The sequence below is a fragment of the Leucoraja erinacea genome, chromosome 13, assembly GCF_028641065.1.
Source record: "Leucoraja erinacea ecotype New England chromosome 13, Leri_hhj_1, whole genome shotgun sequence".
Classification (NCBI taxonomy): Eukaryota; Metazoa; Chordata; class Chondrichthyes; order Rajiformes; family Rajidae; genus Leucoraja; species Leucoraja erinaceus.
Genome location: NC_073389.1, coordinates 26,013,003 through 26,038,586, shown reverse-complemented (window position 1 = coordinate 26,038,586; position 25,584 = coordinate 26,013,003). Strand labels below are relative to the sequence as shown.

Here is a 25,584-nt window from a genome sequence, read left to right as displayed (position 1 = left end):
AGATGAAGTGAGCTGCCAGAGGTGGAGGTGGTGGTAGCAGGTATAATTACAACATTTAATAGACATTTGGACAGGTACAATGGATAGGAAACTAGTCCAAAATTAGGCCATTTAGCCCATCAAGTCTACTCTGACATTCCGTCATAGCTGATCTATCTCTCCCTCCTAACCCCATTCTCCTGCCTTCTCCCCAATGGATAGGAAACGATCAGAGGGACATGGGCCAAATACAGGCAAGTAGGATCAGCGTAGATAATCAAGTTGGTCAGTGTGGATGAGATGGGCTGAAGGGTCTGTTTCTGTGCTGCAGAGCTCCATGAATCTCACCTCCCCCCCCCCCCCCCCTGCAGCTTTAGATCTGTAGACCTCAGTGCAAGCCAACTATGGTAAGGACACATCACGCCTGAGACATTGTGTTGCATCACTTTTTGTACACAATCCAAATTGTGCCATGCATTAGGGCCTGGGCTGTAGGGAGAGGTTGAGCGGGCTGGGACTTTATTCCTCGGAGCACAGGAGGCTGAGGGGTGATCTTATAGTGGTGTATAAAATCATGCGGGTAATAGACAGGGTGAATGCAGAGTCTCGTACGCACGGTAGAGGAATCAAGAACAGGAGCACATGGGTTCTCTGGCGAACTTGGATAGATGACATTTTGGATAAGATCAGTCTGAAGAAGCGCCCCGACCCGGAACACCACCTATCTATGTTCTTCAGAGATGCTGTCTGACCATTATGGGCTCCACTCTCCCCAAGATCAGTCGCCAGTCCCCTCGGAATTGTTCTAACCTTTTCTCGCCTCCAGTATCTCTCCCCCCCCCCACCCCCCCCCCCCCCCTCTACTTTCAGTCCGAAGGGTTCCAACCCAAAACGTCACCTAGTCCTTTTTCTCCAGCGATGCTGTCTGACTCACTGAGTTACTCCAGCATTTTATGTCCATCTTCGGTTTCAACCAACATCTGCAGTTCCAACACCTAAACATGACCCACCGAGTTATTCCAGCATTTTGTGTCATTAGTTTAAAAATGATACTACTTTGGTCGCAGCAAGAAAGCTTACATTTTGTAAAAGGGCAAAGCTGCTGGTAAAGCTTCCAAATAACTTGCGGATGAAAAAAAGGCCAGGATATCCGACCATTATCTATCGTACAGCACATGAGCATTCTGAAGTTGTTCTGTTACACAGATAGGAAGCAGACAAATGTTGCACCCTATCACATTCCTGGTTTGGAGCACACTAGGAAGTATGACCATAGCAACCAGATTATCAGCATGCTTCATATTTCCTCTCAGAACAATCTGCACAGAAATGGTGGTTCTTGGGCTTCAGCTTTCGTAACGACCAAAAACAAATTCCAACACATTTCACATTTAATGTGCCGGAGATCTGTTACTGCATTGTTGACGAATGTGTATCGAACAGTCGCAATTTAAAGTTCATAGACCTACGTGGAGAACTTGGCAGATATGTGGACATGTACTTTTTGGTCCTTCATCTTTCTGGCACCCTGGGAAGTTAGTTTGAACACAAGAGCTGAGGGCATCACCAACGGAACAAAGCTGCAACCAGTTTACAACTTTGGCAGGAACTTTCTGGGTTTGGATAAGTGCAATGCTTGTATTGGAACATCACTATGCAAAAAATTATTCAAAGAAGAAATCAGGTGAGTTTTATGATTTTACCTTAATCACCATCAGATATGAAAAACCAAATATATTCAGAACACTAATTTATATGAAATAATCCTAATTAGATGGTTCTAATTTTGTTCACAGTGATTCTAGCAACATCAGTTTAGTTTTGGGAAGAGTGGTTTGTAGAGGTACAGGAGCCAATGGTCCCTACAATTTGAATAGTTTCCTTTCCACAGAGATTGTGAAATTTCCTTTTAGTTGATTTAGGTGTCTCTAAATTCACTGTTTCCATCTGAACGCTGGAAATTTTGGAAATTGTGACTGGCAGAAGAAAGTGTCTCGTTATCAGAACCCATTTGCTTAATAGTTTATTGCTTGGTTCTTCCTTACATATTGGAAACAATGTTATAGGGAAATATTGGCAGAAGAGAATAATCAAATACCTTTCATTTGATGCCATAATCCACTATGGACGAATATTGTTACTTTATCTTTTTAGTTTCTGGCCAGATCTGAAATAAACAAACCTGACATGTTATTTGTCAGAAGATACACAAAAATGCTGGAGGAACTCAGCGGGTGCAGCAGCATCTATGGAGCGAAGGAAATAGGCAATGTTTCGGGCCGAAACTTTACCTATTTCCTTCGCTCCATAGATGCTGCTGCACCCGCTGAGTTTCTCCAGCATTTTTGTGTACCTTCGATTTTCCAGCATCTGCAGTTCCTTCTTGAACAACATGTTATTTGTCAGAATTGTATTGGTTCTTTCCACATTATTTGCAGGAAAAAAACAAAGAAACTGAATGTGAGAAATCTAATAACAATTAGTCAGAATTAAAAACTTGGGGGTGAAATTGACCAATGGTGGAGTGATAGTGAATCAAATTCCATTGGAAAAGATCAGCGGTGGTGTAAAATGACTGCAAATCAACACCAAGCTCATGTCCTGCCATTGTATAGACCACGTATCTTTACTTCAGAACGTTGCCTCCTTGCTTCTCAAACTGACCGATCCTGGTGCAGCACATATTTAGTTTAGTTTGGAGATGCAGCGCGGAAGCAGGCCCTTCGGCCCACTGGGTTATTGCTGGCCAACGATCATACACTAGGTATATTCTGCACACTAGGGGCAATTTACAGAAGTCAATTAACCTAGAAACCTGCACGTCTTTGGAATGTGGGAGGAAACCGGAACACACAGAGAAAACCCACAGAGTCACAGGGAGAATGTGTAAACCACGTACAGACAGCACCCTTAGTCAGGATCAAACCCAGCTCTCTGGTGCTGTGAGGAATCAACTCTACCTCTGCACCACTGTGCCACCCTAAAAAACAGTTTAAAAAAATGAGGAAGCAGACATGAAAAAAACCATGTAATAATGGAAATGAAATCAGTACACTTTATACAACTACCACTGATCTTTCTCCTGGCTAAAACTTTGAGAAGCTTCAATGACATGGAGGTAATATGAAGTATACAGATGAAAATACAATCTGGCAACATCATTCCTACACTTTCCAATATGGGTATCAGACCTACCATACCCAACTCTTTCCTGTTGCAGGAAACAAACCCATTTATATCTTGGACTGAAGTATGAAAATGCTGAAATAACTCAGCAGGGTGCTCGTGTGATAAAGAGCATCCATTCTTCAGGCCAAGGACCCCGTTCATCAGAACTGGAAAAATGAGAAAACAAGCATGTATTCGATTGTTGAGACATAGATTTGGATGGAGAGGAAATGTTCATGTTAGGGTGGAAGCCAAAGTTGTCAAGGTAACAATACATATCTGTAGATCGAGAAGGAAGAACAAAAACATTCAAATGGAAATATACAGCATCAATCCATGAAGAAACAAAAGCTGGTGCCTGAAACCGTTCAAGTCCAGAGGGGTACAACATACAGAGAAAGACAAAAGGTCAATGATTCAATGATACCTCATTGTCACATGTACCAAGATACAGTGAAATACTTTGTTTTTGCGTACAATCCAGTAATCACACAGTCGACCTCACCTCGGCAGAGCTGCCATGTTTCTGAGGCCGACAAAGTTGCAAAAGTTCACAAAACAGTCCCATTTTTGGCCTGCCACCGCACGTGGCAGCAGGTAACCCCCCTGCCGGGTCCCTCTTCACCCTCAATGCCTCCCCCAGGTCCCCCTACGTCCTCAATGCCTTCAGGTCCCCCTTCATTCTCAATGGCCCTCCTACTGGGTTCCCCCTTAATTCTCGGTGCCCCCCCCCCCCCCACCGGGCCCACTTTAGATGGACGAGATGGACAAACAATCAGGGAGTCATGGAGGGACTGATCCCTTGGGAAGGATGAATGAGGAGTGAAGACAAGGGGAAGGCATGTCTGCTGCAGAATCCCGTTGAAGGTGGTGGCAATCAGAGGTGGATGCATCTAAAGTGAAGGCTGGTGGGGTGGGAAGGGCAACGCTATCCTTGTTCAGGCTAGGAAGTGAGGGCATGAGAACAGAGTTCAGAAAGTGGAGGAGACAGTGCCCAAGAACACTGTAAACTATGACGGAGGGAAAGCAACGAGAAAGAGAAAAATAAGATAGCTTTCTAGGCGAGGAAAGTCTCATCATCAGAGTCGATACAACAAAGACTGATATGAAGCATGCTGACAATCTGGTTGCTATGGTCATACATCCTAGTGCTCTCCAAACCAGGAATGTGATAGGGTACAACAAAAATCTGTGAGTCCTTGCAGGAAGCAGGGCTAAGTGGGGGACATAGCTGTAGTTAAGATGGCTGTGGAAGCGAGTGGATTTATAACAAAAATTAATCGTGCATTTTCCCCCGACCAATCAACCAAGATTAACAATTTTTAAAGTTAGTGAGCTCGGAGCACGAAGCATTTAGGGTGGCACATTTGTACAATGGTGGAGTTGCTGCCTCACTGTGCCAGAGACTTGGCTTCAGTCCTGACGACGGGCGCTGTTTGTACAGAGTTTGGATATTCACCTGGTGCCTGTATGGATTTTCTCCACGTGCTCCAGTTCCCCCCCACACTCCAAAGCCCTACAGGTTTGTAGGTTAATTGGCTTTGGTAATACAGTAAATTGTCCCTAGAGTGTTGGGCAGTGTTAGTGTATGGGGTGATCACTGGTTGCCGTGGATTCGGTGGGCCTGTTTCCATGCAGTAAATAAACCAATAGAAGATGTCTAATACAGTGGGTATAGTGGGAGTAGGATGGAGAATAAAAAAGAGAGGTAACCGGAAACCAAACAACACACATGTGGAGTGAACATGCGCGCTGTATCTCTAAAGTCTAAAGGGCCTGTCCCACTTGAATGCGATTGCGTGCGTTTCTAAGTTTGCACTAAGTTCGCACTATGTCCGCGCGTGACGTAATTTACGTCATACTTACAAATCAGCTGGGCAGGAGGTGGGCCGACTGAATTTGGGCGGCGCACGGCGTCGGGCGGTGACGTCATCACGCAACACCATGCGCTAGGCGTACGCCGCCAAGACGCTGCGAACGTCGTCAAGACGCTGCGTACGACGTCAAGACGCTGCATACTATCGCAATGCGCCTGCGTGCGTACACGGGCCGTCAGGCCATTGGCGCGTGAAGATTTTGGTCACTGCAGGAATTTCGGAGCCCCGCGCGATGTTGGGACCAGCCCCGCACAACTCCACGCTTCTAAGTGGGACCGGCCCCGCACGGCCATACGGTGTCCGTACGCCTCAAGCGGCCACGAGGTCGCGTAACTTGCGAGCCAAAGTCGCGTAAGTGGGACAGGCCCTTAAGGGAAAGTAATTGCTAAATTGCATAATACCATCTTTGGTAAGCACACAGAGTTAAAGGATAAAGAATTGCTATTCTCCAGAATGCACAAGAATTATTTCCCTGCATCTCACGTCTCCACATTGTTTGCAGATTTGAGAATTGGCTGTCTGCAGATTTAAAACTCCCTCCCAGCCACAGGAAGACGTACTTTGCTAACTACAGCGTGGATGCCGAGACCTGGAAAGCGGTCGTCATTTCTCGACTACAAAGCAATTACCAGAATGAACTTTCTGATAGGAAAATCTGTCTCTCAGCAGCAAAGAAAATTGGCTGCAGCATTGAAAATGTCCTTCGAGCCACAGAGCGCTTCCAGAAATGGCTCACAGCTGATCGGCTGACTGCTGAACTGGTTCAGGTATATTTTTCAATTACAAGGCATAGAAGATATTGAATATTTAGTTTTGTTTAAAGATAGTGTGGAAACAGGCCCTTCAGTCCACTGAGTCTACGCCGACCAGCGATCCGCGTACATTAGCACTACCCTACATACTTGGGACAATTTACAATCTTTTACCAAAGCCAATTAGCCTACAAACCTGTACGTCTTTGGTGTGGGAAGAAACCGGAGCACCCGGGGAAAACCCAAGCGGTCATGGGGAGAACATACAAACTCCACACAGAATGCACCTGTTGTCAGGATTGAACCCGTTGTCAGGTTTGGATAAGGTCACCCCTCAACCTCCCATGCTCCAAGGTCCCAGCCTCTACGATCTATTCCTCCAAGTTAAACTCGTCAGCCAATCTAACATCCTGGTGAAGCTCTCCTGCCCCATTTCCAAAGTATTGACATCCTTCCTGTAGCTGAGCAACCAGAACTGCACATGGTACTTCAAGTGTGGTCTCTCCAACAACTTGTGCAGCTGCATCATGATGTCCCAATTTTAACCCTCAAAACCCAATTAGCATTGGATGATCGCCAAAGTTTATTATCAATATTATATACCATATTATGAACATTGAGTAGAACCTCCCTTGACTATATCAGGCAGAACGCCTTGCTCACCATCTCTTATACAGTTAAATTGCTCAGACCTTTCAGCAAATGCAGGGACAGTGATGTCAATAGGAAGACAGAATTGCTCAAATTCTAAAATATTAACAGACACAAGTTTAGTTTAGTGATACAGCGCAGAAACAGACTCTTCGGCCCGCCGAGTCCATGCCAACCAGCGATCACCCCATAAACTAACACTATCCTGCACACTAGTGACAATTTACAATTGTTACCAAAGCCAATTAACCTACAAAGCTGTATGTCTTTGGAATGTGGGAGGAAACTGGAGCTCCCGGAGAAACCGCACGCGGTCACAGGGTGAACGTACAAACGTACAGACAGCACCCATAGTCAGGATCAAACACGGGTCTCTGGCGCTGTAAGGCCGCAACTCTACTGCTGCGCCACCGTGTCACCTGATGTGTAAGTGAGACACTGAGCAGCTGAATGCTTTTATTTTTGATCAATACTGTTGGCTTTCTGTGTGCACTTCATGCATTTCCTTATGTATTCATGCACAGATTTTAATCAACATTTATTTGTGCTGCAGACCCTTCCAAGCCCCTTGCTGAGGTGTCCATCCCAGCGCCTGTTGGACCGGATTGTTCGACGTTATGCTGAAGTGAGGGACTCGGGCAGTGTCCTGATGCGGCATTTCACCGATCGAGACAAACTGCGCCTGCTCTATACGTTGTCTGTCAACACCCACCCTCTTGTTCTACAGGTGGAGTCCTGCACAACTATTACTCACTTTCATAGTTCCTATTCTCCACTGTGGATACAAAAATAACATGGTCAAACCTTTGGAGCAAATCGAGAGACAAGTAATTTTTTAAATGATGGGCGTTAAAAAGAAATGAATGTTCAGGAGAGACCTGGGCGTTCTTGTGCAGGAATCACTGAAAGTTGACATGCAGGTAGAGAAAACAATGAGGAAGGTAAATGATACTTATGCATTACATTTGTTTGCACGAGGAGTTTAATCACAAGAAACGTTCTGCTAAAATTATATCCATCTGAACATTTGTATCCTTGTGATCCATCTCCTTAAGGTAGGGTATACTTATGATAGAAGTAGTCAGCAGATGGTTATCACATATTTATTCTGGGGTGGCGTTAGGAGAGATTAACCTCTCAGGGTTGCACAGTGGCGCAGTGGTTGAGTTGCTGCCTTACAGCACCAGAGCTGAGATAAATCCTGACTACGGGTGCTGCCTGTGTGGAGTTTTATGTTTTCCCTGTGACTGCGTGGGTTTTCTCCAGGTGCTCCGGTTTCCTCCCACACTCCAAACACGTGCAGGTTTGTACGTTAATTGGTTTTGGTAAAATAGGAAATTGTACCCTAGTATGTAGGATTGTGCTGGTGTGCCGGATGTTTGCTTGTAGGCTCGGTGGGCCAAAGGGCCTGTTTCAGTGCTGTATCTCTAAAGTAAACCTATTCTCCATATTGTTCTAAAGAATGAGAGGTGAAAGCATGAATTCTCATTGGAGTACATAGGGTAGATTTACAGTAAAGGAGTAATCTGGTGAAACATAGAAACATTGAAACATAGAAAATAGGTGCAGGAGTAGGCCATTCGGCCCTTCGAGCCTGCACCGCCATTCAATATGATCATGGCTGATCATCCAACCCAGTATCCTGTACCTATCTTCTCTCCATACCCCCTGATCCCTTTAGCCACAAGGGCCACATCTAACCCTCTTAAATATAGCCAATGAACTGTGGCCTCAACTACCTTCTGTGGCAGAGAGTTCCAGAGATTCACCACTCTCTGTGTGAAATTTTTTTTTCTCATCTCGGTCCTAAAAGATTTCCCCCTTATCCTTAAACTGTGACCCCCCTTGTTCTGGACTTCCCCAACATCGGGAACAATCTTCCTGCATCTAGCCTGTCCAACCCCTTAAGAATTTTGTAAGTTTCTATACGATCCCCCCTCAATCTTCTAAATTCTAGCGAGTACAAGCCGAGTCTATCCAATTCTAGAGAGTACAAGCCGAGTCTATCCACAGGGGGCCTTGAACCATGAAATTCCCTTCCCAACTTCTCAGTGGCTGAATATATTCAAAACAGATGTTGATAGGTGAATTGTAATATTAAAAAAAAGAAACTGCAGATGCTGGTTTACACCAAAGAGAGACACAAAATGCTGGTGTAACTCAGCAGGTCAGGCAGCATCTCTGGATAAAATAGATTGGTGACGTTTTGGGTCGGGACCCTTCTTCAGAATAGGTGACTTCTTAGATATGAAGAGAATTAAGGATTAATGCAGGAAGTGGTATCGAACTAAACAATGTCTCTTTTTTTCCTTCTACCCATTCACCACCAATCCCATCCATTTCATTGCAACAGCACACGAGAAGCCAAATTGGATTTTAAACTTGTCATAACACAAATTGCTTTACAATTGCAGAATAACGATTCTTTGAGGCTCCGTGTATACATTTACAAAAATGACAACAATGTATACCTAGACGATCTTCAAAGTTTGCCCGCACTCATGATGAGATTTTACTGAGTGATTGGACAATTTTCTACAACAACCACATGGGCCAAATCCTTCTTTCTCAACCATCCACGGTCCTGTACTCAAGAAAGACACTATGAGAGTAAAGGGAAAACAAAAAAACAAAAATGCAGAACCACCATATGGGAAAACTCCCTCCCAACCTCCAATAAGACAAAACAAAAATTGTCCTGAAAAATCGTCTGGGCCAGTGAAGGAACTTACACCATTGCCTGATTGTTTAACCTTTTAGAAACTAATCCAGCTCCCATTGTCAAATAGTTTAAACTCACAAGCTGCCAATGCATCAGAGGTATCAATGCGTTACTAGGCAGTTTGGTATACACAGATTAGATTTGTTTATTATTGTCGCTTATACCCGAGGTAAAGTGAAAAGCTTTTGGCTTGCATGCTATTCAGTCAAAAAAAGCCTATACATGAATACAATCAAGTTGTCTACAGTGCACAGATAAAGGATAACATTTTAGTTTAGAGATACGGTGTGGAGTCAGGCCCTTTGGCCCACCAAGTCTGCGCCAACCAGCAATCTACGCACACTAACACTATCCTATAAACACACTAGGGAAAATTTTACAATTATACCAAGCCGATTAACCTACAAACATGAACGTCTTTGGAGTGTGGAAAGAAGCCAGAGCCCCCAGAGAAAATCCACACAGGTCCCAGGGAGAATGTACAAACTCAGTACAGACAGCATCCGTAGTCAGGATCGAATCTGGGTCTCTGACACTGTAAGGCAGCAACTCTGCCTCTGCGCCACTGTGCTGCCCTAAGCGTACAGCATTTAGAGCAAGATCTAACATTGAGGTCGGATTTGTGTTAGTTCAATGGTCTCCAATGAGGTAGACGGGAGGCCAGGCTGCACTCTCACTGATAACAATTCATCTAAAAATCAAACACTTTCTGCAAAACTGACATATAGATTTTTTTCAGCTTTTCCCAGGGATAGAAGGATGGCCATTTGTGCGATACTTTGGCTCTTGTGGTCGACTAATGGTGACTCCCTGGACAAAACCCATCAAAGAGTTCTACAATGCATCGCCTGAAGATACTGCCGATGTTGCCTACCAGCTTCTACAGATTACACACTTGCTCGGAAACAATGACCTGAATTATTTTATGTACTACACCAGTGTCCATGACAATATGTTTGGCACCTTTGAGGATGAGAGACTTTACATTATCGACACCAGCACAATTGGCATCATTGACAAGCTGGAAGGTAAGCATTCAAGAGAAACAAGGAACTGCAGATGCTAGTGTATAAAGAAAGACACAAAGTGCTGCAGTAACTCAGTGGGTCAGGCAGCATCTTTGGAGAATATGGGTTACCTTTTCACCCTAGTTCTACGTCATCCTGTTTGACAGAGGCCAATTAGCCAACAAACCCGCATGTCTATGGGATGTGGGAGGAAACCGGAACACCTGGTGGTTTTCAGGGAGAACGTGCAAACTCCACACAAATATCACCCGTATAGAACCTGGGTCTCTAGCACTGTGAGGCAGCAGCTCTACCAGCTGCGCCACTGTGAAGCCACATTGGAAAAAGTGATTTCAACTTTAGATTTAATTTAAGCATGGTCTAAAAACGTTCATGAGGGGACTCAGCCATGTGAATGAAAAACACTAGTGAAGTAATTAGATCACGAGGTGACAACAGATGAGGTGAAGCATTTGCTCAACTGAAGTCAAGCAACACCTGATTCGGTGTCAGAAGGTTATAGTGAAGAGTGAAGCCCCAGTTCTGGGAAAGTGGCAGCAAATTCCCATTTAATGTACTTGTGGGGCAAGGTCAAGTATAAAGCTCAATAAGATCCCAAATGATCCTGATGCATCCACTTTCATGCTCTCTCCACCAAATTCAAATGTACAAGCTGCATTGATTTCCCCTTAGACATCCTGTGAGTTACATTCTCAAAATAAAACAATCTCCCTTCAATTAACTCCATTTTCACCTCATGCTGCCTCAGCAAGGCCACCAGCAAAATCAAGGACGAGTTGCACCCAGGCCTCTCCCCATTCTCCCCTCTCCCATCGGGCAAGAGGTATAGAAGTGTGAAAACGCACACACCCAGATTCAGGGACAGTTTCTTCCCAGTCAGGCAACTGAACCATCCTACCAACGACTAGAGAGCAGTCTTGCGCTACTATCTACCTTATTGGAAACCCTCTGACTTTACAGTACATTATCTTGCACTAAACGTTATTGATGTTATTCCCTTCAACATACATTTGTACACTCTGGATGGTTCGATTGTAATCATGTATCATCACTGACGGGTTAGCACGGAACAAAAGCTTTTCACTGCACCTCAGCACGCGTGACAATAAACTAAACTCAAACTCAAAAAAGGGAATACAAACAGAATTTCTCTCAAATTAAACATGCTGATTTAGACTACTCACATTGTAATCTTGGTGCTGAACACTATATATCAATCACTTTGTCATGGACATTGCTCAGTAAAATAGAATGCAAACTTACCCCTCGCCATCCACCCAGCTGATAGTTATGGGATCCACAGGAAGCAGCAATGTCCACGGTCATCCCTTAGGCGTCAAAAAGCCTTCTGCATTGTCAGCAGCACGGCTTGGGTAACCAAATCTGGTCCACTCTCCTTCCCACAACCCAGTGCTTGGAACTGTTCAACAAATTATATAATTAATTATAATTTATACATTAAAACTATATAGTCTTAATTCTTTTTAAAATAGACATCGCTCCAGAGACATTAAAAGAATTATCAATGTTTCAGAACATACAAATATATAAATTGTACATAAACACCCCAAGTAGTTAAAAAGACAACAATTGCCAAGGACATCCAAATCCCCACAAAAATAACTAAAATTTATCCCAATCCCACTATTCTGAAAAAGGGCAGGGGAGTTATCGAGAGTTTTTCCTCAATCAGCATCATGAAAGCACATTGACTGGCTGGTATCATACTGTTATTTGTCGCAAGGTGGTGTCTGCAAATTAAGCTAGCTGCTAGGTGCTCCGACAATAATCAATGAAGGTAAATCCTTTTGGGAATAGTGGGATTGTCAAGTTTCTTTCTCAACCTATGAGAAAATAGTTAGTTTTATATTCTTTGTATTAGTCAATTTTCTAGCCATTATAAAGCTGTTTTATACCCAACATGACAATTTAACGCCAGATCTGGTGCAGGGTCACTGTCTTCAATGAAGATGTGAAAACCTTTCAAACAGTTTAGAGTCAGAGCCATACAACATGGACAGAGGCCCTTTGGCCCATCTTGCCCATGTCGACCAAGATACTAATCCCGAGTTTGACCCATAACCTCGTACCTGTCCAAATGTCTTTTAACTGCCTAAACAACCTCATTTGTCACCTCATTACCTATACCCACCACTCCGAGAAAAAATGGACTCTCAGGTTCCTATTAAATCTATCCCCATTCATCTTAAATCAACACCTAGTTCTTCATCCCCTACCCTGGGAAAAAGTTGAGTTTATTGTCACAAGTACAAGTGTATAGTGAAAAGCTTTTGTTGCCTGCTAACCAGTCAGAGGAAAGACTGTATGTAATGAGTCGAGTCAAACACACATCAAGATACAACACATGTTTATTAAAGTCCACTTACAGCATCGGTCTGCAGGACATTACAGTAACTAGCAGCTGCTCAGACTGACTTACGTAAGCAAGCTCTTGGTAATATAAATCGCATATTAGGCAGAGCAACTACTAACAAGCACTACAATTGGTTAGTATGAAATAACCAATCTATATCTTTCCTTGTCGAAACAAAATAAAGCATAGATATGTGGGGACATGGTGGCTAAACAATATAGGAACCGGAACGTTAATAACGCATATGGGGAAGTATAGATAGTTACACAAAATCACAGTACCTAATGGGTGGCCTGCTAACCCGCCCGGCAGGTGGTGAAATAGGCAAGTTAGGGGCCGTACGTCGCGGGGAGGCCGCGGGGGATACAGTCTCTGATAGTGGAGCAGCCGTTCCGGCAGTGGGTGGGTGTACAAAATGCAAAACCTCTGGATGTGGGGTCGCAGGATGCGGTTCCTTCACTGGTAGATGTTGACAGTTGCGTCTGTAAATGGCTCTGTCCACGTTAACCAGGTAGGAACGCGGTTCTTTGGCAGGGCTGTGGATGTGACCCAGACAGCCCTTGTTGGTCTGGAGGCAAATAACCTGTGGACTGGTGAGAGGTTCAAGTGGTTTACTGGATTTGTCGAAAAAAACGTTTTTGTGTATCGCGCTTGAATTGTATTTGTTGCTGGACCACAGATGGAGAACGGACTTGTGGCTGCAAGACCTGCTGGGAAACAGGCAGGGGAGCACGGGTTTGGCGAGACATCAGTCGTTGGGCTGGGGAACCCAGTATGGGATCCCTTGCAATGTTCCTTAAATTGAGCAGGTCTAGGTAGACGTCCAATTTAGCAAGGTATGAACGCTCCATTAGTTACAGAGAAAGGTTGAACAAGTTAGGGCTTTATTCTTTGGAGCGCAGAAGGTTAAGGGGGGACTTGATAGAGGTTTTTCAAATGATGAGAGGGATAGACAGAGTTGTCGTGAAAAAGCTTTTCCCACTGAGAGTTCAAACAAGGGGACATGACTTGAGAATGGGGACTGAAGTTTAGGGGTAACATGAGGGGGAACTTCTTTACTCAGAGAGTGGTAGCTGTGTGGAATGAGCTTCCAGTGAAGGTGGTGGAGGCAGGTTCGTTTTTATCGTTGAATGCAAAATGTTTGGTCTGAGAGGTATATGGGACTAGGGGAGATGGTTCGGCACTGATACAAGGGTCGAGATGGCCTGTTTCCGTGCTGTAAATTGTTATATGTTATATGGTTATAGTTGCTTTGAACTTCGGATGTCTCGTTCGTCGAGTTCGTTGGACTGCGGAAACTCAGGGCTGCTGGTGATATGTCGAAAGTCCCATCGTTGTGCAAGGTTTTTGAGAAGCTGGCTGGTGAACTGATTGTCGTTGTCGGGTAGAAGGCGTGCAGGCGAACCGTGCATGGAGTAATGGCGTTGCAACTTCTGGATAACTGCTTCAGATGTGATGGTTTGGAGTAGATCGGTGTCAAACCAGCCCGAATAAGAGTCGACAAGAACCAGATAATGCTTCCCATGCCATTCGAATATGTCGGTGGCTACCATGGACCACGGAAGAGGAGGAACCGGGTGCGGCAGGAAGGGCTGCTTCTGCTGATGTGGCGTCAGGCTTTTGCAGATGGTGCAGACTTCAGTTTTGTCACGTGTGTACTTGGTCATACCAGGCCAGTAAAACATGCTCTGTGCCCATTGTAAAGTTGCCTCCACGCCGGGGTGGTCCCTGTGGACGGCGTCGAAGTATTTGTCCCGGAGGACAGCTGGGACAACTGCCTTGTGGCCCTTATAATCCCGTCCTGTACCAGTTTGTCGCGAACCAGGAAGTATGGGCGGATTACGAGTGGGGGGTTGTGTTGTTTATCCGGCCAGCCACGCCGGCGACTGTGGACAGCAATTGTAGTCTCTTCAGTAGCCGAGTGCTCTGCCAGGCTGCTCGAGCAATCGGTAGGAACATACGATACCTTCATTACTGAGAACTGTTCAGAGTTGTTGTTCGCTGGTTTTGTGTGGGGCCCTTGATAGTGTGTCAGCTGTGTGCATGTCCTTGCCTTTTTTATAGACAATGTTGAAATCAAACCGCTGCAGCTGAATCATCATCCGTTGCAGGCGGGCCGGAGCAGCGTGAATGGGTTTATTCAAGATAGTGACCAGCGGCTGGTGGTCTGTTTCTATAGTCACAGACTTCCCAAAAATAAAGTCCTTGAATTTTGTGCAGGCGAAAGCCACTGCGAGCAATTCTTTTTCAATCTGGGAGTAATGTTGTTCAGTATCAGTTAGTGTGCGAGAGGCATATGAAACAGGCTTGCAGTCGCCATCGGTAGTGGTCTGCAGGCAAGCGGCGCCAAGTCCGTACTGGGACGCATCGCAAGTGAGCGTTACTGGTAACTCCAAAGCAAAGTAGGCGAGAGTAGGTGCGCTAGGCAGCTGCAACTTGAGGATTTCAAAATCTTTGGTGCTGCGGATACCAGGACCATGCAGCGTCTTTGTGTGTCAGTTCCCGCAGGGGGACAGATATGTCGCTGAGGTTGGGAATAAATTTCCCCAGGTAGTTGACCATGACTGTCTCCGACTGGAGGCATGGGTTCGTATCCCACTTCTGACACCATGTAATGAGTCAAGTCGGACACACATCAAGATACAACACATGTTTATTAAAGGTACACAAAAATGCTGGAGAAACTCAGCGGGTGCAGCAGCATCTATGGAGCGAAGGAAATAGGCAACGTTTCGGGCCGAAACCCTTCTTCAGGATGGGGGGGATGTTTATTAAAGTCCACTTACAGCATCGGTCTGCAGGACATTCAGCTGTTCAGACTGACTTACATAAGCAAGCTCTTGGTAATATAAATCGCATATTAGGCGAAGCAACTACTAACAAGCACTACAATTGGTTAGTAGGAAATAACCAACCTACACTATACATGATTACAATCGAGCCATCCACAGTGTATAGATACATGGTAAGGGGAATAATGTTTAGTGCAAGATAAAGTCCAATTAAAGATAGTCCAAGCATCTCCATTGAGGTAGATAGTAGCTCAGGTCCATGAATGAAAAAGACTGCATTCAGCCTAATTTCTACACACTACTATGAGATTACTCCTCAACCTCACGTGCTTCATGGACTAAAGCCCGTGCCTGCCAAACCTCTTCCTATAGCAGGACCCTGAGTTCTTATGACATCCTCTTAAATATTCTCTACACTCTTTTCAGTTTAACGGCAGTTTTCCTCAGAACTTTATCAAAGTTAATTCACAACAGAAAAAGTCCTGTGTCAATCGACCCCTAAAATTTGGCCCACTTTAAAGCACTGGTTATGCAACATGAAATACCCAGTTGTTGAAATGGTTGGTGATATGTTTAAACCCCTCTCTCATTCATGCATTAAATATATACTTAAATATATACTTGTCAAGTTTGAACCAAGTTGTTCATTGTCTTTAGACCACTGAGTCCACGTAGACCAGCGATCTAAAGACCTGCACACTAGCACTGTCCAGCACATTATTCCTATAAATTACAATTTGACCAAGGCCAATTAACCTACAAATCTGTACATCTTTGGAATGTGAGAGAAAACCAGAACACCTGGAGAAAACCCATGCAGTCGCAGGGAGAACATACAAACTCCGTACAGACAGCAGCCATGGTCAGGATCAAACTCTGGTCTCTCTTGCTGTAAGGCAGCAACTCTACCACTGCGCCACAGTGCCACACCTTATTCGACTCAATGTCACCTTCCTGCACCAACCCAATGTCTAGTGATTCACTAAACTCAAAAATCTCTGAAAACTGTCTTGAATATACTCAGCCACCAAGCCTGTTGATAAGAGATTCCACTGATAGGCTTTCTGAAGTGCCATTTTTTTCCCTTTTCCATCCTGAATGGCCAATCTCTTAAGGTTTACTGCTGGGCCACTGTGCCGCACCCAATGTCCATCCATTTTTGTAGATGAACAAATGTGCATAAAATATGTTTTGTTTACATGCAGTTTCATTTTTCTGCAGATAAGGAATTTGTCCATGGAAAAAACGATATCTTCTCTTGTTTGACGTCAGACTGCAAAACTGATTTTGCATCTTGTGGGAATATCAGTGAGGCACTGAGCTTCACAAAGGTGTGCAGGGATCTCCTACCTCACCTTGTGGTAGGAAAATTTACCTCTTCCCCAACCGTGCAGAACCAAATAGACAGATATCTGGGTCTCTGCGGTGATGAGATGCTTTCCACGAAGGTTGTTCTTGAGGCAGCTGGTTCACTTATAGAATTGTTTAAATCGTTGCGCTCTTGTGATCCTCGTTTCGAATACAGATATCCAGAATGCAAATATAATAAAGACTATTGATACCCTACACCTTCTCTCGGGTTCAATTAGTTTGTATTGCACAGCGTATCCACCTACCTTGCATTTGTGCACATTTATTCATATACAACAAATTACATAATGTGCTGTGCTTCTGTAGAATCTATCTACTATACATAAAACTAAAACACTGATCTAGTGCACTTCCGGTTTGTGTGTTTTTTCTATTTGCGCAAAAACAGTACGCGATAGCGCTATGATTTTTTGCCAGCTTACTCACCGTTCTCCTGTGCTACGAGTGCACCAAGTTTCGTTCCAATCAATGTTATATTGTAAAAACCTTGCATGCGTCGCTGGAGTCGTGCCCAAGCCCGGGACCTGGGTCAAGGGTTACCAATGCATCGGGGGCCACCATGCTAAGTGACCATGGCCCGCCACCCTCACGCCGCTTCCGGCACAGAGAGCCCGGCTCCGTCGAGGCCCAGGTCCGTGAGTGCTTCGGCCACCTACAGCCAGAGCCGGGCAGAGTATGAGAACCAGGCCGAGTTCCAGGCCCTTGCGCTGCTCCACAATATGGGTAGGTGCTGGGGCAGGGAATGGGAGTGAGCAGAGGATGAGGGAAATGGGGAGGAGGGAGATGGGAGATGGGGGGGGGGGGAGGCTGCAGCGCCGAGCCCCGCTGTCTACCCACAGGTGAGGGACACCGCGGGTCCCGGGAGAGGAGTGCAGCATGAAAGATAAGGTAGAAGAGATATGGCTGTAAAATTGTAATTAAAAGCAGCCTTTTTCTGTAATCGGAGAGCAATTAGAGAACGGACAGGCGGTTGTCGTCTCTGAATGTTCCAGCCAATCTTTGCAAATAAAGGCTTTCGTCTTAGAAACATAGAAAATAGGTGCAGGAGTAGGCCATTCGGCCCTTCGAGCCTGCACCACTATTCAATATGGTCATGGCTGATCATCCAACTCATGTATCCTGTACCTGTTCTCACCATACCCCCTGATCCCTTTAGCCTCAAGGGCCACATCTAACTCCCTCTTAAATATAGCCAATGAACTGGCCTCAACTACATTCTGTGGCAGAGAATTCCAGAGATTCACCACTCCCTGTGTAAAAAATGTTTTTCTCATCTCAGTCCTAAAAGATTTCCCCTTTATTCTTAAACTGTGTGTGTGACCCCTTGTTCTGGACTTCCCCAACATCGGGAACAATCTTCCTGCATCTAGTCTGTCCAACCCCTTAAGAATTTTGTAAGTTTCTATAAGATCCCCCCTCAATCTTCTCAATTCTAGCGAGTACAAGCCGAGTCTAATAAGTCTTTCTTCATATGAAAGTCCTGACATCGCAGGAATCAGTCTGGTGAACCTTCTCTGTACTCCCTCTATGGCAAGAATGTCCTTCCTCAGATTACGAGACCAAAACTGTATGCAATACTCCAGGTGTGGTCTCACCAAGACCCTGTACAACTGCAGTAGAACCTCCCTGCTCCTATACTCAAATCCTTTTGCTATGAATGCTAACATGCCATTCGCTTTCTTCACTGCCTGCTGCACCTGCATGCCTACTTCCAATGACTGGTGTACCATGGACCCAGGTCTCGTTGCATCTCCCCTTTTCCTAATCGGCCACCATTTAGATAATGTCAATAGATGTCAATGTTCACATCAAGTATAAGTCAGCAGGTGCTTGGGATTAAAGAAAGCCGAGAATGCTCATCAACACCTTGGAAGGCCCTTAGAGCCAACACCACCATTCAATACCATCATAGTTGATCATCTAAAATCAGTACCCTTAAAATCAGTCTTCTTGAAGAATTCTCTGTGTTTGTGTCATCTTATCCAACCCTGAGTCTCTTAACCATGACAAAATGGCCCAATGGGTCCCACTTAGTCTAGTATTCATACAAGTCACTGCAAGTTCAGCTCACTGAATAGGGGTGTGGTGTGATATTTTGACATCTTTTCGAATCTGTTTGTGAAAGGAGACAATCATAAAAATGATACAATTTGAGAAGTTAAACCAGGCTAAGACACACAGTGAATGACAGAGTCCAGGAGAGCGTTTTGAACAAAGACACCTTGGTGTACAAATGCATAGTACTGCAGTAAATTAGTGGGTCAGGGAACATCTCTTTGTGCCTTTTTTTGTGAATCCACAATGCTGCCTGACCCACTGAGTTACTCCAGCATTTTGTCTTTTTTTGTTAACCAGCATCAACAGATACTTGTGTCTCTTCTGTACAAGTACATAGTTCCCTTAAAGTGGCAACACAGGTCGACAGCATGGTACTGCTTGAATGGCATGCATGCCTGCATCGATCAAAGCATTGAGTTCATAGTTGTGACTTTGTGTTACTGCTGTACAGAACATAGGCCAGGCTGCACTTGGAGAAGTATCTGCAGTTCTAGTCACCACAAGAAATGTTATATACAGGAAATGTTATGAAGCGAGAGATGGTGCAAAACAGATTCACTAGGATGTTCCTGGACTGGATGGCTTGAGTTACAAGGAGAAATTGGATAGACTGAGTTAGTTTTCCCTGGAGCAAAGGAGGCTAAGAGATAGAGTGTACGGGTATATAAAATGAAGAGGGTCATAAATAGGGTAGATAGCCGGGGTCTGTTTCCAATGTAGAAAGAAGGAAGAAACAACTTTATCAGTCTGAAGGAAGGACCCGACCCGAAATGTCACCTATCCATGTACTCCTGAGATGCTCTAACCCACTGGGATACACCAGCACTGTGTATCCTCCTATTCCCAATGGTAGGGTTGTCTAAAATTAGAGAGGATATGTTTAAGAGGAAGGAATTTTAAAGGAGATCTAGAGCGGTAAATGTTTTACAAAAAAGAGCAGGTGATATCTGGAATGCGCTGCCAGAAGAGGAGGTGAAGCAGGAACAGTCACAACATTTAAGAGGCACCTGGACAGACACTTGAACAACCAGGTGTTGCAATGGCATGAATAGTTGTGAAACACACACTCAGCTGAATGCTATCAATTTCTGTTTCAATGGGATGTTGAAATTTTAATGCTCTCTAACATGTCAGAATGACTATGAACATTCAGGGAAACAGATCAGGCTTGTTTAAAACATATTCACCATCAGAAAAGCATACCACCCAAACACAAGTCTGCTTGGAGTCACTACACTGGGGAGTTTACCTAGTTTTTATCTTGTAACTCTCAAATGAAACTTGCTACCCAGTAGTGTTTACTCACTTGTTGGGCTTGAATGTAGAGGAATACGAGCCAAACACGGGCAGGTGGGACCAGCGTAGATGGGCCATTGTGGTTGGCATGGGGAAGTTGGGCTGAAGGGACTGTTATCATGCTGCATAACTCTATAATTCTATGACTCCAATAAAGCATTTGGGCTCAGATTGGATCAGGCCATACCCACTAATTTCCCCCTGGCCTTCAAAGGCATCTTCACCATATTTGAACACCCTGCTGCACCCAGCAGTGAGATTGTCGAGTCTGGTGTAGCAAAGAGCACAAAGGAAATGGTTCGTATTGGATCCAAAATAGCTGTGGAAGTGAGTCGACTACATTTTACACCCAAGTAAACCTTCACCTTCCTTCCTTTTAAAATATACAATCAATCTGAACAAAACTTGTTTCATTTACACCACAGGACAATGGTGAATAAGGTGGTGCAAAAATTGTAGCTATTGTGTACCATTTTTGCACAAATATAGGTACGTAGGCACAAACAAACTGGGCAAACATAGAAACAAGATGAGAGTTCTAGTAATATATACTAGACCATACCCGAACGCAATATTCCACCACTCACCCTTAGCCCCCAAATGCACAGGTGTGGCTGGCGCGTTCCCGATGTGACGCCATAGATCCCCGTTGTGATGCGAGTTACGGTAACCCTCTCCACCAGCGCCTCGCTATCCCTCTTCCTACCACTATTCCCCACCATCCCCCCCACCCTCACTCTTCTTTCCTCTTTGCGCCTCCTTTCCCCATGCCCTCCCTCTCCTTTCCCTCTATCCTCAGTCACTACCTCCCTCCCTCCATAACCTCTCTCCCCTCCCTACCCCCTCCTCTATCTCCCTGTTCCCCTACGCAGCTGACGGGTTCCCATTGTGACACCAGAGATCCCCGTTGCGACGTGAGTCACGGCAACCCTCCCCAAATGCTCCTCGCCATCCCTCTTCCTACCACTATCCTTCTCCATTCCCTCATCCTCAGCAGTTCGTTCCCCCTCCCTCGTCTTTCCCGTCTCCTCCTCCCCACCCCCTCACTCACCTCTCCTATCCCCTAACCCTCAGTCACTCTCTCCATAACCCCTCTCCCCTTCCTACCCCCTTTGATGTCATTGTGAGGTGGAAGCTGCTGTGTTTTTTTTAAAAACAGATTTTGTTAAATGTTAATGAGATCCCATTGTGGGGTGGAACACTGCTGACGGGCAGTTTATGTAAATTAGATCCCATTGTGATGTAATTGTGGAGTGGAACTGCTGACAGGCAGTTTATGTAAATCAGATCCCATTGTGATGTCATTGTGGTGTGGAACACTGCGGACAGGCAGGAAAAGTGGAAAATAAAGTTGTTTTTTTAAAGTTCTCCCCAACAGGCGGTGGGCGGGCGTTGACGATCCTGACCCCGGCTCATCCTTGGTTCCACCGGCTGCTTCTTTTTCGGTTTGGGTCACGCCCCCATCCCAAGCCCCGGGTTTTGTGTTTGTTGCGCACGAGTGCCCCTCCCGCTAGCTATTCCACTCTGACGTCAGTCTAAATTTTTGTTTTGTTTTGTGCGCTTGAGTGCCCCTCCCGCGTGGAGTGTCCCGTCGTGCCTTGGGAGTTCATTGTGACATCAGTGGGAATTATTTCTTCTAAATGAGAACATTGAAAACTAATATTTTGAAGCTGTTTTTAAAAGGTTAGAAATTTGTTAAATATAGGTTGAAATGCGACAGGAAGATATGCATCCGGTCGGGGTAGAAAATGTGAGTAGCATGTGTGAAAATGGGAAGGCTGTGGCCAAGCGTTTGGAAGATACAAATTAAGGAGATTAAATGAAAGCCAACACAGTCCTGGCTCACAGACATTTAGAATGTTAAGAACAAAGGGAAGAGTTTTAGTATAATAGATATAGAAGACATAGAAATATAGATAGAAGATAGATAGATATAGACATATAGATAGATTGATGGGTCAAATGTGGGGACTAGCTTAGATGGGACATCTTGGTTGGCAAGGGCAGGATGGGCTGAAGGGCTTGTTTCTGTGCTGTATGGCCATTATTCTACAGCACTAAAATGGGGATATTCAATGGATACCTGCTGACATTTCTTCAATGTTAAACATTTTCTCCCTTTGAAATGTGGTGCTCTTACTGTGGAAACCAGTTCATTTCCATTCATTCTGATCAGCTTGCTTCTTTGGACCTCAGCTGCAAGTTCTTCAAAGGTCCTTGTCCAAAAGATATAGTTTAGAACGTGCTGAGGAAGGAAACATAAACAGATAACAAATACTCAACTAAAAGCAACACAATCACTTTGCATTGCAAGTTCTCTTTGTCTCCATTCTAAATGGCTTATCCCTTATTTTTAAACTGTGGCCCCTGGTTCTGGACTCCCTCAACGTCGGGAACATGTTTCCTGCCTCTAGCGTGTCCAAACCCTTAATAATCTTACATGTTTCAATAAGATTCCCTCTCATCCTTCTAAACTCCAGAGTGTATAAGCCCAGCTGCTCCATTCTCCCAGCATGACAGTCCCGCCATCCCAGGAATTAACCTTGTAAACCTATGCTGCACTCCCTCAATAGCAAGAATGCCCTTCCTCAAATTAGGGGACCAAAACGCACACAATACTCCAGGTGTGGTCTCACTAGGGCCATATACAACTGCAGAAGGACCTCTTTGCTCCTATACTCAACTCTTCTTGTTATGAAGGCCAACATGCCATTTGCTTTCTTCACTGCCTGCTGTACCTGCATGCTTACTTTAATTGAATGATGAACAAGGACCCCCCAGATCCTGCTGTACTTCCCCTTTTCCCAACTTGCACCATTTAGATAATAATCTGCCTTCCTGTTTTTGCTACCAAAGTGGATAACCTCACATTTATCCACATTAAAGTGCATCTGCCATGCATCTGCCCACTCACCCAAACTGTCCAAGTCACCCTGCATTCTCATAGCATCCTCCTCACAGTTCACACTGCCACTCAGCTTTGTGTTATCTGCAAATTTGCTAATGTTACTTTGAATCCCTTCATCTAAATCATTGATGTATATTGTAAATAGCTGCAGTCCCAGCACCGAGCCTTGCGGTACCCCACTTGTCACTGCCTGCCATTCTGAAAGGGACCCGTTGATCCCTACTTTGTTTCCTATCTGCCAACCAATTTTTTATCCATGTCAGCACTCTACCCCCAATACCATGTGTCCTAATTTTGCCCACTGATATCCCATGTGGGCCTTATCAAATGCTTTCTGAAAGTCCAGGTACACTACATCCGCTGGCTCTCCCTTGTCCATTTTCCTAGTTACATCCTCAAAAAATTCCAGAAGGTTAGTCAAGCATGATTTCCCCTTCGTAAATCCATGCTGACTCGGACCGATCCTGTTACAGCTATCCAAATGTGCGGCTATCTCATCTTTTATAATTGACTCCAGCATCTTACCCACCACCGATGCCAGGCTAACTGGTCTATAATTCCCATTTTCCCTCTCCCGCATTTCTTAAAAAGTGGGATAACATTAGCTACCCTCCAATCCACAGGAACTGATCCTGAATCTATAGAACAGTGGAAAATGATCACCAATGTGTCCACGATTTTGAGAGCCACTTCCTTAAGTGCCCTGGGATGCAGACCATCAGGCCCTGGGGTTTTATCAGCCTTCAGTCCCATCAGTCTACCCAACACCATTTCCTGCCTAATGTGGATTTCCTTCAGTTCCTCCGTCACTTCAGAATTCATTATGTTACTACCATCAGCAGTTGTATCATCAATGAAGATAAGTGATCCAGTACCTTCAGCAGCCATACAGGCCCAGGCCATAACACCCCCACCACCTTGTTTCACAGATGAGGTGGTATGCTTTGGATCTTGGGCAGTTCCTTCTCTCCTCCATATATTGCTCTTGCCATCACTCTGATATAAGTTATAGTCATCTTATCTGTCCACAAGACCTTTTTCCAGAACTGTGGTTGTTCTTTTAGGTGCTTCTTGGCAAACTGTAACCTGGCCACCCTATTTTTGTAGCTCACCAGTGGTTTGCATCTTGCAGTGTATCCTCTGTATTTATGTTCATGAAGTCTTCAGCGGATCGTGGTCATTGACAAATCCACACCTGACCCCTGAAGAGTGTTTCTGATCTGTCGGACAGGTGTTTGGGGATTTTTCTTTATAATAGAGAGAATTCTTCTGTCATCAGCTGTGGAGGTCTTCCTTGGCCTGCCAGTCTCTTTGTGATTAGTAAGCGCACCAGTGCTCTCTTTGATGTTCCAAACAGTTGACTTTGGTAAACCTTAGGTTTGGCTGATGTCTCTTACAGTTTTATTCTTGTTTCTCATAATGGCTTTTTGACTTTCATTAGTACAACATTGGTCCTCATGTTGATAAACAGCAATAAAAGTTTCCACATGTGATGGGAAGACTGGAGGAAAGACTAGGTGCTGAGAGCTCGCTTATATCTGCATTAAGGAGGCAATTAAACACACCTGAGCAATTACAGACGCCTGTGATGCCATGTGTTCCAAACATTATGTAGGGCACTGAAAAAAAGGTGATCAAAAATGCTTTTAGCACTTTGGCCTTCATCAGTCAGAGTATAGAAGTTGGGACGTTGCAGTTATATAAGATGTTGGTGAGACCATATTTAGAATATTGTGTTCAGTTTTGGGCACCATGTTGTAGGAAAGATATTGTCAAGGTTGAAAGAGTTCAGAAAAGATTTACGAGGATGTTGCCAGTAGTAGAGGGTGTGAGCTATATGGAGAGGTTGAGTAGGCTGGGTCTCTATTCCATGATGCACAGGAAGATGATGGGAAATAATGAGAAGAATAGATTCGGTAGATGCCCAGAGTATGGGGAACTGGAGACCAGAGAACCTCTTATTCTTAAACTGTGACCCCTGGTTCCAGATACATTGTTTTTCTTCTTTTAACTATTATTATATAATGTTTATGTATATACTGAACTTTTTTGTGATTTATTATGGTGTTTACAGAGTACTATGTTTACATATCTACTGAGCTGCTGCAAGTAAGAATTTAATTGTGCTATTTTGGGACATATGACAACAAAACACCGTGAACTGATTACAAAAGGAGTGAGATTCATTTTGGATTTTTGCAGCAATCTATAAGTTTTGTGACCAGTAGAACAAACTCTTAACTTTCTTTACTTGTTACATGTGACGTCAATTAAGTTCTTTGCTTGCATACCCAAGGTATGAAGTCTCCAATATAGGGCGCTTACAAATTCTCTCCCCACCCCCACACCAGTTATTCCTCCCTAACAGCAGCCTCCCCACGCCAGGTCCCCGTTGCTCTTCCCCTTCCCTTATGGCGGTCCTCCCACGCCGGGTCCTCCTTTGTTCCTTCCATCGGCAATGGCATCCTCACTTCCATGTGTCCATTGGCCGGCGCCATCGTTGACCGACACACTGACCTCTCCATTAACGCTGCCGGGTCCTCTCCGTCGCGCCGACCCAGGCCTCAGCCGTGAGCTGTTGACCCGCGATGCTCCACCTCCAACCCAC

General features: G+C 44.7%; 1 protein-coding gene across 1 annotated transcript; it reads left to right on the top strand.

The window, feature by feature from the left end:
- Nucleotides 1–1,012: 1,012 nt before the first annotated feature.
- dipk2b (divergent protein kinase domain 2B) lies at nucleotides 1,013–17,062 on the top strand. Its single transcript, XM_055644643.1, has 5 exons — nucleotides 1,013–1,663; nucleotides 5,527–5,791; nucleotides 6,981–7,154; nucleotides 9,889–10,177; nucleotides 16,565–17,062. The coding sequence occupies exons 1-5, from the start codon at nucleotides 1,467–1,469 to the stop codon at nucleotides 16,900–16,902; spliced, it is 1,263 nt and encodes a 420-aa protein (XP_055500618.1). The 5' UTR covers nucleotides 1,013–1,466; the 3' UTR covers nucleotides 16,903–17,062.
- The last annotated feature ends 8,522 nt before the right edge of the window (nucleotides 17,063–25,584 follow it).

What these genes read in the sequence shown, in the direction of transcription:
- dipk2b (XM_055644643.1), top strand. Translation starts at nt 1,467, where the DNA reads ATGTGGACATGTACTTTTTGGTCCTTCATCTTTCTGGCACCCTGGGAA. An exon ending in TGACTGCTGAACTGGTTCAG is followed by an intron (nt 5,792 to 6,980) that starts GTATATTTTTCA and finishes TTTGTGCTGCAG; the next exon opens with ACCCTTCCAAGCCCCTTGCT. An exon ending in CATCATTGACAAGCTGGAAG is followed by an intron (nt 10,178 to 16,564) that starts GTAAGCATTCAA and finishes ATTTTTCTGCAG; the next exon opens with ATAAGGAATTTGTCCATGGA.